The 24591-nt window shown below is 43.1% G+C and overlaps 1 protein-coding gene across 1 annotated transcript in view; it reads right to left on the bottom strand.

Moving 5' to 3' along the window:
* MARCHF3 (membrane associated ring-CH-type finger 3) overlaps window positions 1-24591 on the bottom strand; it is a 146366-nt gene that overhangs the window by 10323 nt on the left and 111452 nt on the right. The window contains exon 3 of the mRNA XM_043912213.1: window positions 23792-23996. Coding sequence (XP_043768148.1) covers window positions 23792-23996 — 205 coding nt within the window. The remainder of the gene's footprint in view (window positions 1-23791; window positions 23997-24591) is intronic.

The following is a 24591-nucleotide window of genomic DNA, read 5'->3' as shown; positions in this document are numbered from 1 at the left end:
AGTACCTGGATTCTGCATATTATTAACACTATGTTTGTTTTTTTTTTTGCTCACTTTACTCTTTGTGTTGTTTGTATGAAGTTCTTTTTAAAAAATTAACTACTTAACTGATTTTTGGCTCTGCTGGGTCATTGTTGCTGCACCCGGGCTTTCTCTAGTTTCGGCAAGCAGGGGCTGATCTCTAGTTGTGGTGTGCAACCTTTTCATTGTGGTGGCTTCTCTTGTTGGGAAGCACAGGCTGTAGGCACGCAGGCTTCAGCAGTTGCAGCACGCGGGCTCACTAGTTGTGATGCCTGGGCTTAGTTGCTCTGAGGCATATGGGATCTTCCCAAGCCAGGGATTGAACCCATGACCCCTTCTTTGGCAGGCAGGTTCTTAACCACTAGCCCGCCAAGGAAGCCTAGTATGAAGTTCTTCAAACAGGTACTGTTATGTTAAAATCTGTGACTTCTTCAGAATCCTAAGTATAATTTATCTCCCACAAATGCAGGCCCCGTGAATAAGACCACTAGCAATATCTGTTGTTGAGGAAAAATTCGCCCTGTGCCATGGTAAGACCCTCTGCTAATGTGTCCAAATAAGTTGATACAACATATTTAAACAGAGTTTGTAACAGAATGTGATTTTGTCTCAAGTTCAAGCAATAGGGGATTGTCTAAATACAATATGGCATTTTCTTAAAACAGACTTCTATGGAGTAATCTCAAGTGATAACGTATATTTTGTATTTACTGACACGATACATTGCTGAACAAGAAAATAATTCTACTAGACAGAATTACAGTATGATCCTATATATGTAGTGATATATCTACATGCACATGAACATTTATACTTACATAGATGTAGTGAATTTACATAGACAAAGACCAGAAGGATCCTAGCAAAACAGTTGCTATTCTTGGTAGTGGAATCAGAATGGTCTTTAACTTTTCCTTTTTGTATGTATATTCATGTTTTTCTAGAATGAACATGGATTACCTGTGCAGTTATGTACAAAACATCCAGAGAGAGAGAGAGGGAAGGGGGGAGGAGGGAGAGAGATGAAGAGAGAGGAGGAAGTCAGGCAAGGCAGGTGTTTAGAACACAGCAAACTATAGCAATAAAATAAACTGAGTCAAGGCTGGGGCAAGCCAGTGCTAGATATTTGGAGGGTTTTGTGCAATAGCTCACTGAGTCTTCACAATAACCCTGTGAGGCAGATCCTAATATTATCCCCATTTTACAGATACAAACACTGGGGAACAGAATTTAGCAATGTACCTAAGGACAGATAGCAAGTGTTGAGAGTGAAACCAGCCTTACTGTTCTGACCCTTGCTTCCCGTATTTATGTTTTCTTTCTGCTCCAAATGATATTTGCATGTGTGCATGAGTGTGTGTGTTTGTGTGTGTATACACCTGCACATGTACACACTAGATGTTTTGCAGAATTTTGGCTAGGTGGGATATGGTAAGTCCTGCTGTTTTCTTGGTACATCACGTAACTGAATGGTTGGAAGGCCAGGATGTTATCATGGTAACTTTATAAAATTTGCTTAGACTGCTGTTCTGTTCTATGTTAATTCTTTTACCACGCCACAATATTCTGGGTGTTTAATCTCAGCTACATTAGCATGCATTTTAGCTTAATTCATAATAGGCAAAAGACTGATCTCAATTATTGTTCAATTGCATTTCTTGCCTTTTATATGTCTTCTGCCTCTCTCTTACCAGTTATACTTATTTAACATAAAGTATTATTCCTATTCTGTAGTAGCATCTTTGTGTCCCAAACATTCAGTAAAGAGCAGACAGAGGCAGAACGGCAGGTTTGTTTGTATGTTGTCTTCCCAGTGACCTGAGGTGGCCCTTACCTTTATATCACTGGCATTTTATAGCACATTCAGCATTCAGAGGCTGAATGAATGACAGTAACTTATGTTTACATGTTAACTCAGACCTTACAATATGCCAAGCACTATCTCATCTGCTACATGTAGTAATTTATCCACTCTTTAATAACCTTTGAAAGAGGTACCATTGTTAACATTAATATTTTATATCAATAGGGAAACTGAGGCATGCAGAAGTTAAATAAGTTATAGAAGTGTGACCTTGTCTTGATCTATATAGTCTAGCTCCTAAGATTGTGCTCCTATTATATCTTCATTCTCAAAAAAAAAAAAAAAAAGGTTGGGGTAGAAAGGGTGGGTGGATAAAGGGGAGAGGAGGAGGAGGTCTGCACTTTAACTGGTTTTATTACTGCAAGAAGGAATATTTACTTATCATGGTTCCCCTGACTGACTTTTTGTGACCTTGTGGACTGTGGCCCACCAGGCTCCTCTGTCCATGGGATTTTCTAGGCAAGAATACTGGAGTGGGTTGCCATTTCCTTCTCCATGGTTCCCCTGGAATGAAATACCAATTAATTTATCCTGTTGCTTGTGGACAGTTTTTGGAGCTAAATTAGTCTTTTTTTTTTTTTTTTTTTTTTTTGAGGGGTATCTGTGCAGCTTGTGGGATCTTCGTTCCCCAACCAGAGATTGAACCTGGGGCTCTTGCAGTGAAAGCTTGGAGTGAAACCACTGGACTGCCAGGAAATTCCCTAAAATATCATTCTTAACGAGTCTTTAGTTTGACCCTAGTCCTCAACTTCTACTTGGTGGTTAGTTGTATTTTTAAGAGCAGAGGTCAGTGATGGAGAACGCTCATTTGTATGGCCTCTTGCGCCTTGGCAGGCCCACCTACATGGCTGCCAGGGCATCTGTGGGCAGCCTGGGGCACCTTCCTGGCTTTTGTTCTCTGATTCCATCAAAATCATAAAGCAGAGAGATTGTGCTGTTGAAAGCCCTAGCAGTGAGCTGGCTTTTTTTTTGTAGGGCCCTCATTCCAATCATTGGCTTGTTCCCAAATGATGAGATAGATCTACTCTTGGAAATGGGTACAAAAGTCAACCAAACAACCAACCAAATGAAACAAAACAGAAACCTCCACGGTAATCAGCAGTGTAGGGCCCGAGACAGCAGAGACAGCAGAGGGAATCAAAGCAGAATTCCGCTACCAGGGACACACTGGCTGTAAATGGATATCCAAGCTGAGCCAGGCACTAGTGGTTATTTGCAAGGCGGGTTAACTGTGGGTTCAGTTCTAATTACAGTGTGAATTTGTTAAATCCCTTACTGCTGGGGAGGAGTGAGGGGGTGCAGTGCTACAGGACACTAGCTTCTGCCTCCCAGACTCTGAGTTAATCGGCTTTAATCCCCAAGGTGGACGGGACATCATGCAGGTCAGTTTGTACTGGAACCAGATTACACTCTGGTGGCTAATAGCTCCGATCGATTACAACCTTCCCCATGAATCTCCTTAATGAGGAACCATCATGAGAACGAAAGAAACTGATAGAGAGGGATAACAACCGATAGAACCGTAACAATTTTATAGGGTAGAAAAAAAAAGAAAAAAGAAGGCCTGATCTCAGAATGTTTACTCACTTGGGTTTATCTGCCTGAGTGTCTCCTGTTAATCTGACACTTGGCAGAGTTATTCACCAAGCGCTTGCCTTTCTTGGAATGAGGCTTCTTCTTGAAGCCCAACACAACACAGCCTGCACTGAGCTGTCTGGCTTGCCCAGAGAGCTGCGATGGGAAAGGGGCAGTGCAAAGATCAGCAGACATGTGACAGGTTCTCTGCATGATTTAGAACTGAAGATGAAACTTGAAAATCACACATCTCAGTTAACTTGAAACGCAACAGAGAAGAAAACCGAACAAACTCCCACCAGTGTTTGAAATCCCTGAACTTTGCAGCTCTGTCAGGGAATTTCCAGGACAGTTGAAGCTGCTCAGAAGGAGATTCTGACTCTGGAGAAGCCAAGGAGATGCTCGCTGCAAATGTCCATCAACCCCAGCTGCAAGCAACGCACCTCAAAGGAAAATGTCACAGATGATTTGCTCATGACCCTAAATGCCAATCTCCAGCCTTGGCCTTTCTCCAAAGCTCCAGATGTGCGTATTCAGCAGGCCACTCCACAGCTCCACTTACATGACTAATAGACAACTCAAACTCCCTAGACCACAGGGGAAGTCCCCAAAGCTGAATACTTGATTTAGCATGGACCTCACCACCTTTCTTTTCTGCAAGACTCCCTATCAGTAAATGACATGACCAACCAACCAGTTGCTTCATTAATCCTGTTTCCTTTTTATGTCGTACCCTGCAAATCTAGTCCTTCTGTAAGCCCTGTCAGAACTCCTTCAACACATATCTGGAATCTGTGCTCCTCTCTTCATCTCCATTGCTGCCATCCCCAGGCCTCTGTCACCTTTTATTTGGGAGGCAATTGCACTCCTGCTTTCACTCTGGTCACCTTCTAGCCCAGATCCAAAACAGCAGTCAGAGTGACCTTGTAAATACATAAACCAGACCATGTTGCTCCTTTGCTTAAAATTCTCCAATGCTTAGAATAAAGTCCAAACTCTGCCCTTCTTCTGTGTGCCTCCTACAACCCCTCCCCCTTCATTTCCAAATTTATACGTGACTGTTCCCATAAGGGGAACAGGCTCTGTCCATATTCTTGCATAGTTGGCTCCTTCTCATCATTTAGGTAAAAAATACTCCTTGCACATTTGAGCATTACCTGGCTATATTTTCTATAGAGTGCATGACACTATGAAATGATGCTGTTTATCTACTTATCTGATTGCTTGTTTATTTTTTCGCTCCCCACTTCAATGAGAGCTCCATGATGGTAGGACTTCATTTTTGTCCATTCTTGTATGCCTTGATCCAAGAACAGTACTGGAACATAGTAGACGCTTCATGAAAATGAATAAATAAACATCTGAGATGCCAGTGGCCTTGACCAGAAATGACCCTACAATATGTTAAACTAATTAAATCAGTCAGTGCGAAGAAACTGTGTTGGCTGGTAAACATCAAGTCCTGAAGTTCACTGCTTTTAGCCTTCTAGTTTGGAGATAGAATTCCTTATATAGCACTATTTTTCGGTTGGCAAGAAAATATCTAGTGTTTTGTTGCTCCAACGTGAAAAATCCTGTAGATTTTGTTCAAGTCATCTTTTAACCCTAAGATGTAAATAATCATGAAATACCATCTACTTTTCTATAGGTCATGAAATAGCATGAGAAATCCAGTAAATTATTCAAGGTCCTTTGTACTGTTTTAGTCACAGTTACTGTCTTTTTTTTTTTTCTAGAAAAAAAAACTACTTTGAAATATATGAGAAAACAATACCAAGTGTCCATTTAAAAAATTATACAACTTGAGTTCAACTAAAAATAGGTACCTAGTGCCTATTATGTGCCAGGTATTTTTACTGAATTTAATGACACCAGATGGTGGTGTTATTCCCATTTTGAGTTGGGTTATTAAGACTCAGTGAGGTTAAATGACTTGTTCAAGGTTACACGGTGGAGGAGCCAGTATTTGAAATCTCCAGCCTACTGTTCTTTCATATCTTCCCTTCAGCTTGTTTCTGTGCTGCAGAAAACCTTGATCCTAATTTTTGTTTGCTCTCACAATGAGTAAAGTTGGAGAAGCAGCTGCTGCTGCTGCTGCTAAGTCACTTCAGTCGTGTCCGACTCTGTGCGACCCCATAGACGGCAGCCCACCAGGCTCCCCCGTCCCTGGGATTCTCCAGGCAAGAGCACTGGAGTGGGTTGCCATTTCCTTCTCCAGTGCATGAAAGTGAAAAGTGAAAGTGAAATTGCTCAGTCATGTCCAACTCTTAGCGACCCCATGGACTGCAGCCCACCAGGCTCCTCCGTCCATGGGATTTTCCAGGCGAGAGGACTGGAGTGGGGTGCTGTTGCCTTCTCCGGGAGAAGCAGCACTGAGCAGCAATAAAACATGGGATTGGAAGCAGGAGACAGAACCCTGCTTCCCCGTGTACCTTCTTGGTTCCCCCTTATGCTGTGTGAACTTGATTAAGTTCCATTACCTCTCTGGGGGAGTGAAAATGGGGGTCCTCTTCCAAGGAGTAAGGATGGTCCTGCTTTGAGGGGATGGTGAACACCCCTCGCTAGTTGTCTTAACATCCCGCTTTTGTTCAAAACATCAGGTCCAACTGTAGAGTGGATGTGTCATCTTTCAGCCCTTCTCTCTTCTGAGCTCCAGGCTCGTGGATCCCACTGCGCGCTGAATCTCTCTCCGTTTGTGTAACAAACATCTCACCCTTCACCAGCTCCACGTGTAACACTGGATTCACCACCGCCTCCCCAACTCTCCCACAAACTGACTCCAGTTCCTCTCCCAGGTCGTTCCACGCCAGCCCATGGCAACACCAACACCCACAGGTTCCTGCAAACAACCTCCACCTCATTCTTACTCTCCCTTTCCTCATTCCCTGCTCCCTCTACCCAACCCGTCAGCAGATCCCGATGTTTTGGAACACGTCCTGAACATATTCACATCTCTCTCTCTAGGGCCACTACTCTTTTCCAAGCCACCCTCATCTTTCACTTGAATGATGTAATAGTCACTTCACCCTTCTAATCCTGTTACCCTAGAATCCAGGTTCTATATAAAAAGCAGCAAGATCACATCACTTCTTTTGCTTAAAACTCCCCAGTGGGTTCCCATTGCAGTGAGTCTCATGCCTCGCTGTGGCCCACCAAGCCTGCATGTTGTAGCCCCACTGTGTGTACCCTGGGCTCTACAGACCCAAAGGGGTCCAAGGATATGATTCATGGGATCTGTGATTTTTTGACGGGAGGAAAAAAAATCACATCTTTATTTTCACAGCCTCTAACTGAAGTTTAGTATCTCATTGAGTTATGCAGAAAATCTTAGTGATGTGAGCAGTACCTGTGACCGTCACCTAGAGAAACCACAGATATCTCACACTAAAACTGTTGCAGGTATTTTGACAAATTATACTTCATAGTCATTAGATCTGCTACAAGACATGTTGAAGCAGCATCTATATTTTATGTCACAGCTTTGTCTTTTAAATATTTTTATAGCTGTATTATAATGTAATTGGTTTTCTTTGCATTCCTATGTATTTTATCTTGTGTGTGTTAAGTCACTTCAGTCGGGTCCGACTCTTTGCGATCCTATGGACTATAGCCCACCAGGCTCCTCTGTCCAGGGGATTCTCCAGGCAAGAATACTGGCCCTCCTTCAGGGGATCGTCCAGACCCAGGGATTGAACCCCTGTCTCTTACATGTCCTGCATTGGCAGGCAGTTTCTTTACCACTAGCGCCATTTGGGGAGGCCTGTATTTTACATGATGAAAAACATGATTCTGAGAGGAGATCCACAGGCAGACTGGATCTGCCTATGGGATCCATGACGGAAAAGCTGAAGCGCCTTGAAACCTGGCTCCTCTGGCCCCTCAGACAGTGCTCCTCTGCAGCGTTGTTTCTTTTTTTCCTGTTTCAGAAACACTCAGCTGGCCTGGCTCAGCGCCTTTGCAGTGGCGGCTCCTTCTGCCTGCCACTCTTCCCACATCTAGCTCCTTCTCATGGGACATGCCTCTGTTCATACATCACCTCTTCAGAGAGGCCTTCACAAACCCCCAAATTCCTTCTCCTCAGTCATCCTGTAACATAGCAGCTTGTGTCTTCCTTCATAACTTGCATCACTATCAGAAATAATCTTTTTATTTATGTTTTTATTCCGTCATCCTTCCTAGCAGGTAAACTCTGTTAGTACAGAGTGTTCTAGCCTGTTCACATTTCTATCCCATTTTCTAAAATATTTGTGTTTGATAAATGTTAGTTGAAGAAATACATAAATCCTTCTTAACTTGGTGATCGCTTTTATCAGATCGCTTTTAAATCAGATGAGTTTAACTGAAATATATACACACATATATAAAATCACTCCCCATGACTCTTCTGATCAAATCCAGTAAAGTAATTTTTGTCCTAGACGCATGCTTAGCAGTTGTTCTGGCCTTCACAGCTATGAATTGGCTGAAGTATACATCATATTCAAGGACACCCTAGAGATCTGTGATGCTCCCTGGAGGACTCAGGCCAATAAGTCAATTAAAGGGCTATAATGCTCCATAAATTACTATATTTGTGTCTGGAACATTATAATTTGGCTTTAGCATTATTTGAACAACTGCTACACACACTTACACCAATGGTTTGAAATTTTCCAAAGACAAGATTAGCAGCACAGCAGGATTAGATGGCAAAATAATTTTGTATATTCACTTGCAATTTCAGATATAAGTAAAACGGGGAGTCATTTTTCTCTATTTTATATCACTGTGTAGAAGTGATCACAGCCAAATGCAGATTGTTTATCCAAAATACAAGAAGATACTGCAGAATTATGTGGTATATGTGGTCCATATAAAGCCAGAAACATAAGATGAGATAAACAACCAAGAGAGCAGGAAGAGCAAGAAAACAGAAATTTGCAGATGAAATTAATAAAAAGCATACGGCCAACAATAAAAATGGTTACTCCGGAAGATAGTGGTTTTATACTGTGTAATCTATTACAAATAGGACACATATAGCAGCTCCAAGTTCCTGGAGCTCTTATGGGACCCCTGGCCCTCCAGTTGGTGAAATTGCTGGCATCTAACACCCCTTCTGCTGGCCTGTGGTTGGAGCCCATGATTCTGGAGCTTTAAATAATTACTTTCAAAGGAAAGACAGGATCACAGAGTAAATGGTGCCATGACAGGGTACCAAGTAAAGACCCTCAATGGAACACTGGACAAAGTATGAGAATATGACAAATAACATGTATAAGAATAATAAATACCTATTTTGAGAATCGGGGATGTTTAAAGGAATATAGAAGGAGAAATCAAATTTACAAGCAGATCCTCAAAATGGGACCACATTGAAAAACCCTCACGTATTAAGAATATGAGTATGAAAACTCTCCAAGCAGAGTGTGGTGGAGGAATTTCAGTGAAATATGATCCATGTGCAAAATAAAGGATGGAAGAGACATTCTCACCAAGACCATATATTCCCAAAGTCAGCAAGGATGGGAATACTTTGAGAAGAGGAACTCTCTGCTAGACGGACGACTATGAGAATAGAGGAACTTTCAGATTCACAGTGCTTACAGTCCAGTGTTTTGCTGCCAAAAAATTCCCCAAATATTTAGGGCTTGTCTGATCTTGCTGACATTGGACACCTCCTAGCAACCAATGGATCTGGAATCCTTCAAGCCACTTGAGACAATGGCTTAAGTTTACAAGTTGCAGTATTTGGCGGAACCTCTTTACTTTTGTTCGGCACTCCTGCCCTCAAATTTCAAAGGGAGCCCACCAGCCCACAATCTAAGTAATTTGGATTATGCTACGAATTCCATGCTCATGTTATCAAAGTTTTTCATGATCTGTACGATTTCAGACATGCCCTTCCTTAGCCTCCTCACATCCAAATAAAAGAGTCTCCCTCTTTCTGTCCAGGCCACCCCAGTCACCTGTTTTTCTGGTTCCCTTGGATTCTTCAGGGGGCTTCCCAGGTGGCACGGTGGTAAAGAACCCAGCTGCCAATGCAGGAGACATGTGGGAGACTTGGGTTTCATCCCTGGGTGGGGAAGATCCCCTGAAGGAGGGCACGGCAACCCACTCCAGTATTCTTGCCTGAAAAATACCATGGACAAGAGGAACCTGGTGGGCTACAGTCCATGGGGTCGCAGAGAGTCACACATGACTGAGCACACACATGTTGGGCTCTTCAGATATCCTTCATCAGGAGTGGGTCCCACTACATCAGACTGCCATGGAAAAATACACCATGGCGTTACATGAGGGGAGGGTGCCAGTTTCCTTTTTTGGCATGAGTTGTTTTGATTATGTTCAGTGTTTGTAGGCCATTTTGCTACAAATCTCCCATGGCTGCCTTCAGGGAAGACATTCTTAAGGAGTAGTGGCAACGGCTGGATGTCAGGGGTCATGATGTCAGGGACTGGCGTTTACAGAAGGCCAAGCAGGAGACCGGCTGGAAGGACACAGCTGCTGTCTGTGGGAAAGCTCGACCTCAACCAGGGGACGTTTCTAGCTTGAGTGACCCTGAGACATGTGTCCCTGTGGCAGAACCAAGCCAGCCATGGGAGGACCCAAGTTAATAACCAGCCCAGTGCTGTGTGTGGGCAGAACTGAATCAACAGCTGTCCCCTTACCACTAGCAAATCATACCCACTGTTGTGGATATCTGCAGAATTATAATGTGGCCTCCTCACAGAAGAAGGAATTTGCAGTGAAGCAATGAGAAGTTTCCCTTTTAAGGGGGCAAGAGACACTTTTGGACAGTCTACATGTTCCCTTGCAGCCTATATTACAGTTTGTGTAGGTCAAGGATGTTTGACCCTGGGCGCAGGGCTTCAGAACATCTGTGACCCCTTTGTGACTTTATGTGAACACGGGGTGTCTGTGCATTTCAGGGGAGAGAATTCAAGCCTTGATCCTATTTTCAAACATGACTGAGGGGAAGCAGTACTGTTCCAGCGCGTTTTCCTAAACTGTCTCAAGACACTCTTTGGTCTGGTCCAGCTTTCTGAGCTTTGATGAATTTCAGAATATGGGCAGTAGGATGTTGATTACCTTCTGAGAATCCATAATCTCTCCTTAGACCCAGATTTAAGACAAAAATCAACCTAGGGCACAAACTGTGATATTTAAAAAATAAATTGTGTGGTTGTAGGGCAGCAGAATCATGAAAACATCTAAATTAAAAGGCTTAAGGGAAAAAAAAAAAAGACTTTTACTGGGCAAAGATGGCAAAATTTCAGACAACATAAAATCAATGCATAATTATTTCTGCCCAATAAAAGTGAACAGGGTTTCATCACATAAATATTGATATGGAAAAGGCAAAACTTTAAGAGGGGAATAAACCATCCACATCTCTGTGCCACTTTCTTCCTTTCTAAAACGGAGAAGGTTGGGGACTTTTCTGGTGGTCCAGTGATTAAGAATCCGCCTTCCAAAGCAGGGGATGCAGGTTTGACCCCACGTGCTGCAGGTCAATTAAGCCTGCACAATGCAACTACTGAACCTCTGCCACAATGAAGACCCAGTGCAGCCAAAAAAAAAAAGGAGAAGTTTGTAAATTGTTGAACAGGAAAGCGGTACAGGTTAGAACAGTGGCGTAGGCTAAAGACTCAGTAAATGACAGCAAGTAGGAGAGGAAGCAGTATGTTAAGGTAAATAGAAAGTGCAGAAGGAGTAAAAAATGATAGCAAGGAAGCTTAAGATATGTTTTCTATAAATTCTGACATTGGACCTCGCAAACCCTATGCTGCATGAAGGAAGCCAGTCTCAACTGCAGGGTTCCATTTATAGGAAATATCCAGAACAGGCAGATCGATCCACAGAGATATAAAATAGATTCCTGGTTGCCTACGGCTGGGGGAGGGTGTGAAGGGAGAGATATGAGGACTGGGGAGTCAGGGCTGAAGTGTGTGATGTTTCTTTTTCAGGTGATGAAAATGTTCTAAAATTTCTGTGAACTATATGGTATATGAATTGTATCTGAATAAGTGTTCTAAAAATCTGAGACTGAGAAACACCCTTGGTAAAAATATTCTGAAGTGGCCTGTAGATTTCCCTAAAGAATCCCTTCTCCTGCATGAATTCTGATTTGCAGGTATTTCTTTCCACCTTGTCACAACTTCATCTAATAGGGTTATTCTTCAGATATATATATCTGTCAGGTATGTCTTACAAACAGCTGAAAATGTGTATATTTTGATGAACGAATGACTTCTGGGTTTCAACATTAAAGTCATAGCTTTTAAGCAGATGAGCCAGTGTTTAGAAAAATATTAGAGCCGTTTTAGTACTTTCATCTCTCATCCCTTTTCTCCCATCATCTACCAGCGTTAATGCAAAGAGCTAGCCTTTCAAAGTAAGCACAGTGTTAGGAGAGGTTGCATAAATTTCTAGGATGGCGAATATTTTCTCTTCATCTCCTGATTTCTGCTTTTATTGGTTCTACACAGATATAAGTCCTTAATGCCTATATATTCTATTTTACAACTTTCCTGCAGTTCCTACCTGCCAGCAGCATTTCATATATACTACATTAGCCATTTTTCCTCAGAGCCCTAAAAGAGTTTGAACTTCACCATTTATGCCAACTTTCTGTCTCTAATAGCATTGCTGGAGATGAAGTGATGATAAAATAATGATTAGAAAATATTTCATTTTCTTCTTTTAATCTGACCTCAGTCTTTACAAACAAGATCTTTTACACATTTTATTTTATTTTACACATTTTAATAAGTAGCACACCTAAGAATTAAGCCCGTGTTTCAGTATTCTAAACTAAAAGCTTTAAAAGTGTTTTTCTTTCTCTTTCATGTTAGACACACACAAATATAACTTTGCTCTCATATATCCATCACAGCATAAACCTATCCCTCTAGCTTTGTAATAATGGGCTGCAAAGAAACAATTTTATCCCAGGCAGTCTCACAGGGTCCCTATTTCTTTATGAATGAAGGCAGGCAGCCACGAGGCACTGCACGGGAATATACGTTTAGTGAACAATGGAGGAGGCACACAAAGCCACAAGACCTGACAGGGTTTTTCTTATCTTTCCCCAAATTTGCTGCACCTGTCAAGAAATGGAAGCAAAGAACAGAGGCAATTATATAAATAATTCAAGAGAAAGACCAGTGTTTTCCTTCATGAGTTGCAAAATCAGTTTCACCAATCTGAGTTATGTAGATGACAGTGTTTAAAGAAATTCACCTCACACGTGTGTACAACCATATTATAAGCAATTAACCTTCACAACCTGCTCCTGAAAGGAGGGAAAAGGCTCTTAATCATTTGGGGTTCACCAAGCTTTCTAATAACATCTCTCCTAGTAGAGACCTTGGAAGAAGTGAGTGATATTATGATTCATGGAAGTGAAGACAAATGCAGAGAAAGAGTAACTAGATGAAAAGAGAGAAAGGCAGGGCATATAAAGTCCCTTGGAAATGAAGAATGACTTCTCTGGCTTCTAATAGGGTGGTGTACCGCCAAGCTTTGCTTCCCAACGAGCCCAGAGCATCAGAAGCACAGAGAAGAAATGCCATTCCACCTGCCCAGCACCTAGTCTGGCACAGCTCATTGTTGTTGTGTTTTTAATACACTTCATTTTTTAGAGGTGGTTTTATATTCACAGAAAAATTGAGGGCACAGTACAGAGTCCCCATATATCCCCTGCCTCCAGCACTATCAACAGCCTCACATTAAGAGTGCTACATTTGTTACAATTGATGCACCTACATTGTTACCTAAAGTTCATAGTTTACAGCAGCATAAATGTACATCACTCTTGATGTATATTCAGTGGGTTTGGACAAATGTATAATGACACATAGCCACAATTGTGGTATCATGCAGAATAGGTTCACTGCCCTAAAAATCCTCTCTGCTCTGCCTGTTTCTCTCTCCCTCCTCACCAACAGCTCTGTATTTAATAGATGGGGTCAATGTCAAAGGCACATCAGGGCTTTAGTCATCACTTTTTTTTCATGCTTCCCTTTCTAAAGTACATATAGTCCCTTAGAAACTCTGGCTGTTGGTAAAGAAGCCCTCAGTTCTGTGTGTGCTTGTGTGTTAACATGTCAGTGAACAAGTGGAAGAAAGACCTCTTGAGCCAGGAAGGAAGAAGCCAGGTATGGTGGCAAGTGCATGGACTCTGGAGCCAGAGGAACCTAAATTCTTCTTCTACCTTCTCTGCTTACTGCCCTGTGGCCAAAAGTCTTTAAGATCTCTGAAGAGTGACTACATCTCAGAATCTCAGCTTCTTTATCTATAAAATGGGATAATATCTATTATAGGATACCAGATACACTGAAATAAGATGGCTATATAAAATGTACAGCATACACATCTCTCCTTGAACTAGGAAATGGTTAAATAATTTAAGAAGAGATAACTCTGGGGTGTGAATATCTTAAGGATAAAAACAGATGGATTCAAAGTGAAATTAATGAATGCCACTGGATTGGAATATCATGTCAAGATCTGTGTCTATGCTAGAAAATGGAGATCTTAGCATAAATGGGCAAAGAAGGGTGTTATTCAGTGAATAAATGACCACTGGGCTCCTACTGCCTAACTGAAGATACTTCTCTACTTGGCTCATTCGAATGTAATTGTCCATTAGGCACCATTTAACCATAATCATTTACTGCTCACAATATTTCAGACCATTATGTATTTCAAAATGTGTATTCTTTCTTTGGAGCTAAAAGTGTCAGGTGTTGACACTTAAAACTGAAAAGGCAAGAGGAGGGCAGGCAGATGCCCTCAGTGTGGAGTTTTATGCATATCTGATAACTCTGTGTCTGAAATTTGCACCAGGGCTCATGCAATTTATGTTTCCCTTCAGTTCAACCTGGTGCTTTCACCAGCACAGGGCCGCTCCTCTGGGCTAACTGTGCCTTGTTATTTCAGCAGGACTTAGGGGAGAGATGATTACTTGGTGTAGTTACGCAGTGACATTTCACTGCTTCTTGATCACACTCGCCTTTACAAAGCTCTCTGGCCAGCTGCCCAGGGACACTTTCTCCTTTACCCCCGACAACCCCCCAGACTCCCATATGATAGCTTCCAACTGTCTGCCTTTCAAAGAAGTGGACCCTTTGGTGGCCAGCACTACTGTACTATTTGTTCTTACATGTGGAGGGAGCTCAAAGGGGCTGGGATTTTTCAAGATCATCTGTCTCCTTCTGTTTGCTTGTTCTTGGCCCAGATGTGCTTCAGGGATACAGGCTCAGTCTTCTCCTGTTTTTGATACTACCCGAGGATGAGTTAGTGACAAGTGTGTTAGTTGCTTGGTTGTGTCTGACTCTTTGCAACCCATGACTATAGCCCACTAGGCTCCTCTGTCCATGGAATTCCTCAGGCAAGAATACTGTAGTGGATTGCCATGCCTCCTCCAGGAGATCTTTCTGACCCAGGGATCGAATCTGTGTCTCCCACATTGCAGGCAAATTCTTTACCATTTAAGCCATCAAAGAAACCCAAGTTAGTGACGACTACAGACATTTTCTCCCTGCCCCCTCAAGAGGCTGATATTTAAAAGAAGTGCCACTCACAAAATGGTGACATTCGTTATTTCTAGGTGGTGGATACACAACTGTTTATATATATATTTTTTTTTCCCGTCCTCTCTATGTGTTATAACATAGAATAATTAAAATCAAAAAGTTGTGTAAACCAATACCTAGTGTTTTGCATCTTTGTGCCTCTGTTCCAGGGACCCTCAGATGGGGAGACGTTGAAGGCAGCTGCTAGGACTGAGAGAGGTCCTTTTTTAAAATTTATATTTAAAAATGGAATTAATTTGTTTTTGGCTGCACTGGATCTTCGTTGCTTCGCACGGGCTTTCTCTTGTGGTGAGCAGGGGCTACTCTTTGTTGCGGTGCTTGGGCTGCTTCTTGTGGTGGCTCCTCGTCGAGGAGCATGGGCTTCAGCAGCTGCAGCACGTGGGCACAGTCGTTGCAGTTTGCTGGCTCAATAGTAGTGGCACTCGGGCTTAATTGCTCCGAGGCATGTGGGATCTTCCCAGGTCAGGGATCAAACCTGTGTCTCCTGCATTGGCAGGTGGATTCTTATTCACATGAGCCATGAGGGAGGTCTGAGAAAGGTCCTTTTGAAAGCATGATTTCTGATTTGTATTTCAACCCAAGTCACTGCAAGTATCAATACAACTGAAAAGGCTAGAGTCGGTCCTGTAATTCTTTTTGTGCAGGGAACAGGATTTCCCCTCCAAATTAGTCCTTTCCCAGCACTGGATGGGCTGAACACCCCGGCACCAGGCAGTTAGCTCCCTTCCATCTGGCATGGCCATGTGAACACTTCAGTTGGCTTGCCTTTTTAATGAAGTGATTTTTAATGAAGCAAGCTGTGAATTTAATAGATACCTTAAAACAGCTTCTTTGTAACTAAGCTTTAAGTAACGAAGCAACTGCCAAATTAGCCACCAGAATCAAGGGGAAAAATCCAAAGCCGAACAACTGTAGGATTAAGCATCTCTAGACTTCAGTCATCAGGCAGGTCATCTCAACTACTGGACAAAGGATAGGGAGGCTGGTGACAAGGAAGGCAAGGAAGTGCTTGGCCAACACCAAGGCATGCTGCGGTGCACGGCAGTTCTCACCAGTGCCTGTGCTAGTACTCTCTTACTGGTTCATTAATTGTGTGATTTTGAACCAGCCATTTCAGCTCACTCATAATGTGGGGACAATGGGAGGAGATCATTAAGTTCAGTCTGTACTACTTTGGGAGAAAGATGTTGGTAGCAAGAAATCACATACCATTGGCAAATTCTTTTAAAGGTGGGGTTGTTGTTCAGTTGCTAAGTCACGTCTGACTCTGCAACTCAATGGATGCCATGGCTCCCTGTCCGTCACCATCTCCTGGAGCCTGCCCAAGTTCATGGCCACTGAATTGGGGATGCTATCCAACAGTCTCATCCTCCGCCACTCTCTTCTCTTGCTCTCAATCTTTCCCGGCATCAGGATCTTTTCCAATGAGTCAGCTCTTCGTATCAGGTGGCCAAAGTATTGGAGCTTAAGCTTCAGCATCAGTCCTTCCAATGAGTACTCAGGGTTGATTTCCTTTAGGATTGACTGGTTTGATCTCCTTGCAGTGCGAGGGACTCTCAAGAGTCTTCTCCAGCGTCACAGTTTGAAAGCGTCATTCTTTGGTGCTCAGCCTTCTTCATGGTCCAACTCTCACATCCATACATGACCACTGGAAAGACCATAGCTTTGACTGTATGGACCTTTGTCAGCAAAGTGATGTCTCTGCTTTTTAATACACTGTCTAATGTTAGGTTTTAAAGGTAGGGGATGCCACCCAATTTTGGAATCTCAAATGTAAGAAGCAGGCACATGCTGCAGAGGGTGAAGAGGACTGGGGGGGGACTAAGCAAAAGGCAAGACCCTCGGGAACTAGACAGTGCATGCATGTCCAACCTGAAGGCATTCAATTTTTAAAAAAAGAGTGTTAATTCAATAAAGCACACCTGTGTGCAAGAAGGAGGTCACCCGTTGGCTAGTTCTGCTCTGTTTTACTGGGGAGAAGACTGGTGCATTCAGAGGAGGAACGGTTTGCTCAGGTTCTCACTGAGGCGGTGGGCGGCCAGCTGGCTGTCTCATGGTTCTATAACTGCAGCCGCAGCCGGGGTGTTAAGCCCTGCTAGGAAAAGTCACCAGCACAGATGTCACTCAGTGTGAGGGGCTTTTGTTGTGTTCTCTGAAAAACAGACACAAAAAGTCCCTCACCACGCCCCCTTTCTGTTATGTAACCTTTCCTTTGCTCTTGGCTTTGGGAGCCTCAACCTGGCCTGAAGTGGCTAGAAGAGCTGCCTCCGGGAGACAGGGCTGGAGAGGAAGGGCCCGATCAGCCCTGGGGAAGCTGAGGCCCCATGCTTGGTGGACAGGAGGGAGGGAAGTGGGAGCTCCACGTGGATTCAGGTAAATCCATTCCCCACCCCACCGCTCAGACACAGCATGTGGCTTTTCCTCATCCCTCCAGAACACAGGAGGAGAGCAAGCCCTGAGAGCAGTACCTGAGACCTTCCTTGCTCCTTGCAGGGATTTTGACCTCACGTGAGTGAGTGTTAGTCACTCTGTGTCCAACTCTTTGTGACGCCGTGGGCTGTAGCCCACCAGGCTCCTCTGGCCATGGAGTTCTCCAGGCAACAATACTGGATGGACTTCCATGGCCTTCTCCAGGGGATCAAACCTGGGTCTTCATCTACCACATGGGCAAGACCATCTCTTCCCCGGCAGACCATGCTGAAGGCTTTGCTTGCCCAGAGCTTGCACTCCAAAAAGCTTGACAAAGGCCAGCTGGGCATGGATCTTCCCAGCCGGCCTGACCCTCCCCACTCCCAGTCTCCCTCCTCTAACTCTGGTCAGCGTCTCCTGGCCAAGCTCTGAAGCACATGTTTTCTCCTCACTGGTTGACGGTGGAACAGGGCTCCTGCCACCTGCCTTCCTGAAAACCTGATGGAGGACTGATGACTAGAAGGCAGGCAGAATTTGTCAGAATCACCACATTTGTTGTGTGGCTCAAAGCAGTGGTGCTGGTTTGTATTATACAAGCCCTTGTCCAACTGTGTCTGTCTTGAACTGAAGGGCAAAGGGTCATTCTCTTTGATGTACCACCACAGGCTCCAAATATGATATATGGTTTGCAGTTGGGAGGAAGATTCTCCATTTATCCGTCTGTTTAATGAACAGAGGCTTTGTGACGGCCTATCACATGCTGTGATTACAGTCTGGCCACCTTACTCTTGGGCTGTGCTTTGCTCACTGGCTAGAATGCAGAGGGGAGGTTGCCCACCTTCCTTTGAGGACGCAGGGGGGTCCTCATGCCTGGGAAGCTTCCTCGATCAGTTCCTATCCTCTCTGGTGTCATTCCTTAATTATCCCAAGGCTACAGGGGTTTGCTGATGAAAACAAACACTCTGAAACCAAAACTTCACATTTTAAACTTCTTGTTCAGTCACTTGGTCATGTCTGACTCTGCGACCCCATGGACTGCAGCATGCCAGCACATTTTCACCTAGAAGAATACACATGTACACACTGCTGTATTTTAAAACAGATAACCAATGAGGACCTATTGTATAGCGCGGGGAACTCTACTCAATACTCTGTAATAACCTACATGGGAAAAGAATTTGAAAAAGAATAGGTACATGTATATGTATAATTGAATCACTTTGCTGTGCCCCTGAAACTAACAACATTGTTAATCAACTATACTCCAATATAAAATAGAGTAAAAAAAACAAAACAAAACCAAACCCACTACGATGAAGTGAGTAACATCCTTTCCCAAGCCTGACAGAAACATAGTAGGAGGGTTTCAGTGAAGTCTCAAATCTATTAAATAGCCAAGTGCCAAGGTACAAAGTCATTTCTTCACAGCAGTTCAACCCTGCTCTCTTTTGTATAGCTGAAGATGACTTTGAATCCTAGGCACACTTTAAAACCATTTTCCTCCAGTGACTTAAATTATAATTATAAGTGAATTATAATTATAAATGAAAAGTTTGGGAAAAAAAGTCTTTAATCCTCATCTCCCAAGCTTTACATTCCATTATTCTGAGTAACTGATATGTGTGAAAACACTCTCAGTTTCAATTTAGCTCAACCTCAGACTCAACCGGGAACAGCTTTTAAATTGTTCATACAATTCCTATCAATCAGTTGGGCTTGTGTAAAGGAAATAGGAATACAGAAACCTAATCACTCCTTCTGTGAAAAATCACCATGTTTTCCTGTTTGGAGACAGATCAGATCCTAGGAAACCTTTCCAGCAGATTTCCACCATTTCCTGGCTGTTTCATTTTAATCTTGACATTGTTGAGCTGATCTATTACCTCATGAATTTCCTGGGCAAGGGCAGGTGTTACTGATATACGTCTTAGGAAAGCCCAGTGGCACATGTTCCCATCCTAGAAGCTGATGTTGTAAGCACGCTATCTGCACATAATGAGCTGGACTTCCTTGGCAAACTGCTCAATCAGATATGCAATCACGGCAAAAGGCGGAAGTCAAGGCACACATTTTTGGGAACAAATTGTGCTATTTTTATTGCTTTGCTGTATTTCACCCTTATAAAAGAATGGTATTAGAGTTCATCTTACAGACGGAAATGAGGAAAACTGAAAATGAGTAGAGAGGAGACCATAAAACCACCCAGGCTGGTTATTCCGTGAATCCTTTTATGGTTAGTGGATGTCTATTTACTGCATTCTACCAGGTCAATATTCTTGGGGCTAATTCATGTGACAAATTGCCACTGGACACATTTTCCATCATCAACAAAAATACGTAGCCTTCCTGAGAGAAGTGCTGGCTGGGTAGGTATGAAATGTAAATGGGTTATGTCTGTTTTCCTTTTTGCCATGGACAGTTCGAATGCCTTCCTTTCAAACTTTGCCCAAGTAGACACAGATCTCTTAGGAGATTTACACTAGCTGGACCATAGAGGAAATCCACCCATAATTGATTAAACCCAACCAACTCTCTTGGGTTGAAACTAACTTGTTATACTAGCTTACTTAGCACCAAGAAAATATTTAGGGTATAAAACTGGCGATGAATTAAAAAGACTAAAAGAATTAGTCTCGCCATCTAGGTAGGTAGGTAAGTAGATACACACAGCAACTTACTGAGGCACTGGGTTGGTCCAAAAGTTTATTTGGGTTTTCCTGTGATAGCATATAGAAAAATCGGAATGGGCTTTTCGGCCAACATAATATAATTTACTCACCTTACAGTGGGCTGATTTTAAGTGTAGAATTTTTTTTTTTTTTCCACAAGAATTTGATCCTTTTAGAGACCAAAGAGATCAGGGAGAATCTGCAGTTCACCCTCCACACTGCAGCTCAGAGAAACAGGTATGTCACCCAGATGGTCAGTGGAAAGTGGAGAAGTCATGCCCAGTTTGGAGATACTATTAATAATCAGTCTATTGACTTGGCCATTTTGAGTAGAAACTCATTCTTTGCAAGGAGAGGGAAGAAAGACTTTAAATAGCAGCCTGTGTAGAAGATAGCTTTGGGTTCCTGATCTGTTAAAAAATGAACATCCAGCTGCTGGCTGCAGAGAGTGTAAGAAACAATAGGAGAAGAAGTATCTTCAGAATGGGATTGAGGAAGATGAAGGCTTGCGGTGGATGAAGGACTGAGAGTTTACTAAAGAATGGGAGTCTGAGGAGTTAAGCAATTCCGACTGATGTAATGTCTGGATGCTGACAAATAAAATTTATAAATGGTTTTTTAAACCGCTTCCTCTAGCAATGGGAGTTGTTACTATCACATTGATTTTGAAATGAAATGTTATGGAATTTTCTTGCTTTAATGAGAAGGCAGAATCAACTGGTAAATAAAGTAATGATTAAAGCAATTAAAGAGGGAAAATGATAAATAAAGTAACAATACTCCTAATGCTTAAACCCAAATAGGCAGGTTTTGCTGATTTGCTGAAAAGATTCATTTTCATCTTGAAGTAAACATATTGAGAAGCAATGCTCACTGTGAATAAACTTGCCCTTTGGTAAGAAGAGAAAAGTCAATTAGTAATGTCATTTGTTTAAAAATCTGCCTGCACCTGGTTCTCATTTGTCCTCCAGCTGAGAAACCAAAGACAACTTCTTTTTATTGCCTGTGGTCAAACAGCAAGTTCATCTCGCCATCGGATGATCAAACGGCCAGCCTCCCCCAGCTTGAGAAGGCCCGCCTTTCACTTTCAACTTGTTCAATCATCATTAACTCTGAAAAATGTCACATTCCATTTGTGCAATGAAAATTTCACCACCAGTGACCGTTTGGGTGAAGTTTTTGTAGGCAAGGCCCTAAATCTTGCAGAGCACCTCACACATTCTCAAGGTCTTTTGCCTTGTTTCCTTGTTTAATGACAGTGGTCTGAGAGCAAGAGTCCATCTACAGCCTGACACCCGTGGCTCTGAAGAAACCTCTGTGTGGGGATACATGTGCCTCTCTGAGCCTGCAATGGTTCACTGCATGACCTGACACATGTGTGTTATCTGACATGCATGCACCCCCAACCCCAGCCTTTGTTAGCTATTATGCATACACACACTGGGGTTTTTGCCAAGTAAAAAGTCTTCTCTACTGGGGAGAGACCAGTTTAAAAAAAAAAAAATGGGCTGGATACAGCCCATTTCGAAGCAAGATTTTCTTACTTTGGGAAGCCAGCTGCCCTGGAAAGAGCTGCAATATCAAGCTGGGGAGGTTCCACAAAGTTTCTGGAAAGGAGAAATAGGCTTCTTTTTAACTTTTGCTATTGGGCTTGAAAATCTTCGCCTCCTTTGTTTATTATTTAATTATATTTCCTCCTCTGCAGAGAAGTTCTGAAATGAAAATCCCAAGGAATGTGGTGGTGAGCTAAATATTCATGGCACTCTACAAAAATGAATTTCTGGAAGTAGATGTCAAGCAGCAAGACACCTAAATTAAGAGGTCACTTGATTTAGAATCTTTAAAAGGAGTATTGAGTTTATTGGGGCAAGTCAAATAAATTTTGTGCCGTTTGACAAGGAGGTCACAGCTAAAACAGCCCCCAGTTATAGGTCCTGATTAGATTTTCAAGGTCAGAACCAAGAAAATGTATAAACAGAGCTCTCTAGAACCTTAGTGCCAACACGCTAACATGCTGTTTTAAATAGCCTCCAAGAAGGGCTTCTTGATTTCTAGCTTTAGTTTAGTGTCAAAGTTCCACTGAGTCAGCTGAAATGAGGTTATCAGCCCAACTGGATTATAGGCACAATGTCTTGGCCCCATCCAGCTAGCTCTGGTTCAAGTGTACTAGAATATTTATTGTTGCCAACATGCAATTTTTGATTGACTGGCAGCTGGGGAGTAGGAGAGAAGGCAAAAATAATCTAATAACTTTTCCGATTTCTCCAGTTAATACAAAGACACTTGCTCCTTGGAAGGAAAACTGTGATAAACCTAGACAGCATATTAAAAAGCAGAGATATCACTTTGCTGACAAAGGTCTGTATAATCAAAGCTATAGTTTGTCCAGTAGTCATGTATGGATGCGAGAGCTGGACCACAAAGAAGGCTGAGCACCAAAGAATTGATGCTTTTGAATTGTGGTGCTGAAGAAGACTCTTGAGAGTTCCTTGGACTACAAGATCAAACCAGTCAATCCTAAAAGAAATTAACCTTGAATATTTACTGGAAGGACTGATGCTAAAGCTGAAGCTCCAAAACCTTGGCCACCTGATGTGAAGAGGTAAACTCAGTGGAAAAGACACTGATGTGGAGAAAGATCGAAGGTAAAAGGAGGAGGCAGCAGAGGATGAGATAGATAGCATCAGTGACTCAACAGCCATGAATTTGAGCAAACTCTGGGAGACAGGGGAGGACACGGAAGCCTGGCATGCTGCAGTCCATGGGGGTGGCAAAGAACCAGACACAATTTAGCAACTGAACAACAATGATACAAGACCAGACCCTGGGTCTAAAGAAGAATCACGTGGCTCCTAAAATAGGAAAGATAATGTCCTGCCATTTTAATGGCTGGGTTGACAGCATCACTTTTAAGAAAAGAGATATAAATACTAGGTTATTGGCTGAAAAAAGCTCGTGTGTCATTTCCTAGGAGAGATTTTTTTTTTATTCAAAGTCTTGCATGTATACCTAAGATTACAAGTGTTTTATAAATATTAATTCATTTACCCCTCATAGTAACTCCAAGAGGTGAAGTCACTTACCTAAGGTGTAGAACTAGTCAAACGCAGAAGTGTAGGTCTATGTGCATTATACTACACCCCACTCCAGTATTCTTGCCTGGAGAATCCTATGTACAAGGAGCCTGGCGGGTTACAGTCCATAGGGTCACAAAGAGTTGGATATGACTGAAGTGACTGAGCACACATGCCATTATACTTTTCTACAAAGATTTCTCAGACTAGGCAACCCAAATGCCCATTTATCTGTTGCTTCAAGGTGAGCAACGGTGTGCAAAGAGAACAGTGTTTGATCTGCTTGCTCCATGTCACAGGAATGGAAACATGGAGATCAAGTCTCTAAAACGTCCCCTATCTCCTCACACTGATTTCTTCTACTCTCTCATCTCCACTTCATAGAGGTCACCTTTCTGCCATTGGCTCCCGAGTGCTGAATCTGTGTCTCACGTCTCACACACACACACACACGCATGCGTGTGCACACACACACACATACACACACAGCTATTACTATGCTTCAATGAAGCGGCACAGGGTCTGTGAGCTGGGCATAAAAGCAGACATCATTTGCTCATTAGAGCTAAGTTTTCAAGACGTGCCCCAATTACTGACCTCCACTAACGGCCTGGGTTTGCGCTCGACTGCAAACCTGAAGTGGCAGAGTTCACAGTAGCTGGTGTTTGAGGACGACAGCCAGTGTTCCAGGCAGCTCCGATGAATTGTCCCCAAGGTCCCTGTACATTCACACGGAGAGAGCAAGTCCTCTTGACTGCTGCCCTCGTGGCAGATCCTGCACATCGGTCGGTCATTGAAGGGACTGCAAGAGAAGGAGGGGCGACCTGCTGGTCACGGGCTGGTAACCACCGCCACGCCGCGGTCCTCCGGCTCTGGGGCCTTCGGACCCTCCCCCGCGGCAGCTGCTCAGAACATACATCTGCTTTAAAACCTGAGATCGACACTGGCATTTGGCAGTGGGGGCCGGGATCCTTGGGCACCTACTTTTGTCAAAACAGCGAACTAGGGGGTGGCTAATACCAGAGTAGGCGGACCCAGGGACACAGTGAGGGCAAAGGAGCAATGTTTTAATTTTGCCTCAGATGTTGATCGAATTCAGGCAAACTACCAATGGAAAAATAAAAATCATCCTTTGCTAGTAAGAAATTGTTTGCAAACAGCACCGATTATAGTTTCTAGACAAGCTGAGTCTTTCGAACCAGGCCGGGACACTTTTGAATACCCAGAGGTTCTTTGCCTTTCTCTTTTTAGTGGGATGGGAGAGTGAGAGGAGGAAAACAGATGGGCAGCCAAGCCTGAAGCCGCCACGCAGAACTGCAGCCTGAGCCGGAGCACAGAGCTGGAGCTTCCCGATGTTGCGCTTTGGGCTGCTGAGGACACTCAGCTGAAAGCCGGTG

Source organism: Cervus elaphus, chromosome 9 (genome assembly GCF_910594005.1).
Source record: "Cervus elaphus chromosome 9, mCerEla1.1, whole genome shotgun sequence".
In the NCBI taxonomy this organism is placed as follows: Eukaryota; Metazoa; Chordata; class Mammalia; order Artiodactyla; family Cervidae; genus Cervus; species Cervus elaphus.
This window is presented reverse-complemented; position numbering and strand designations above follow the sequence as displayed.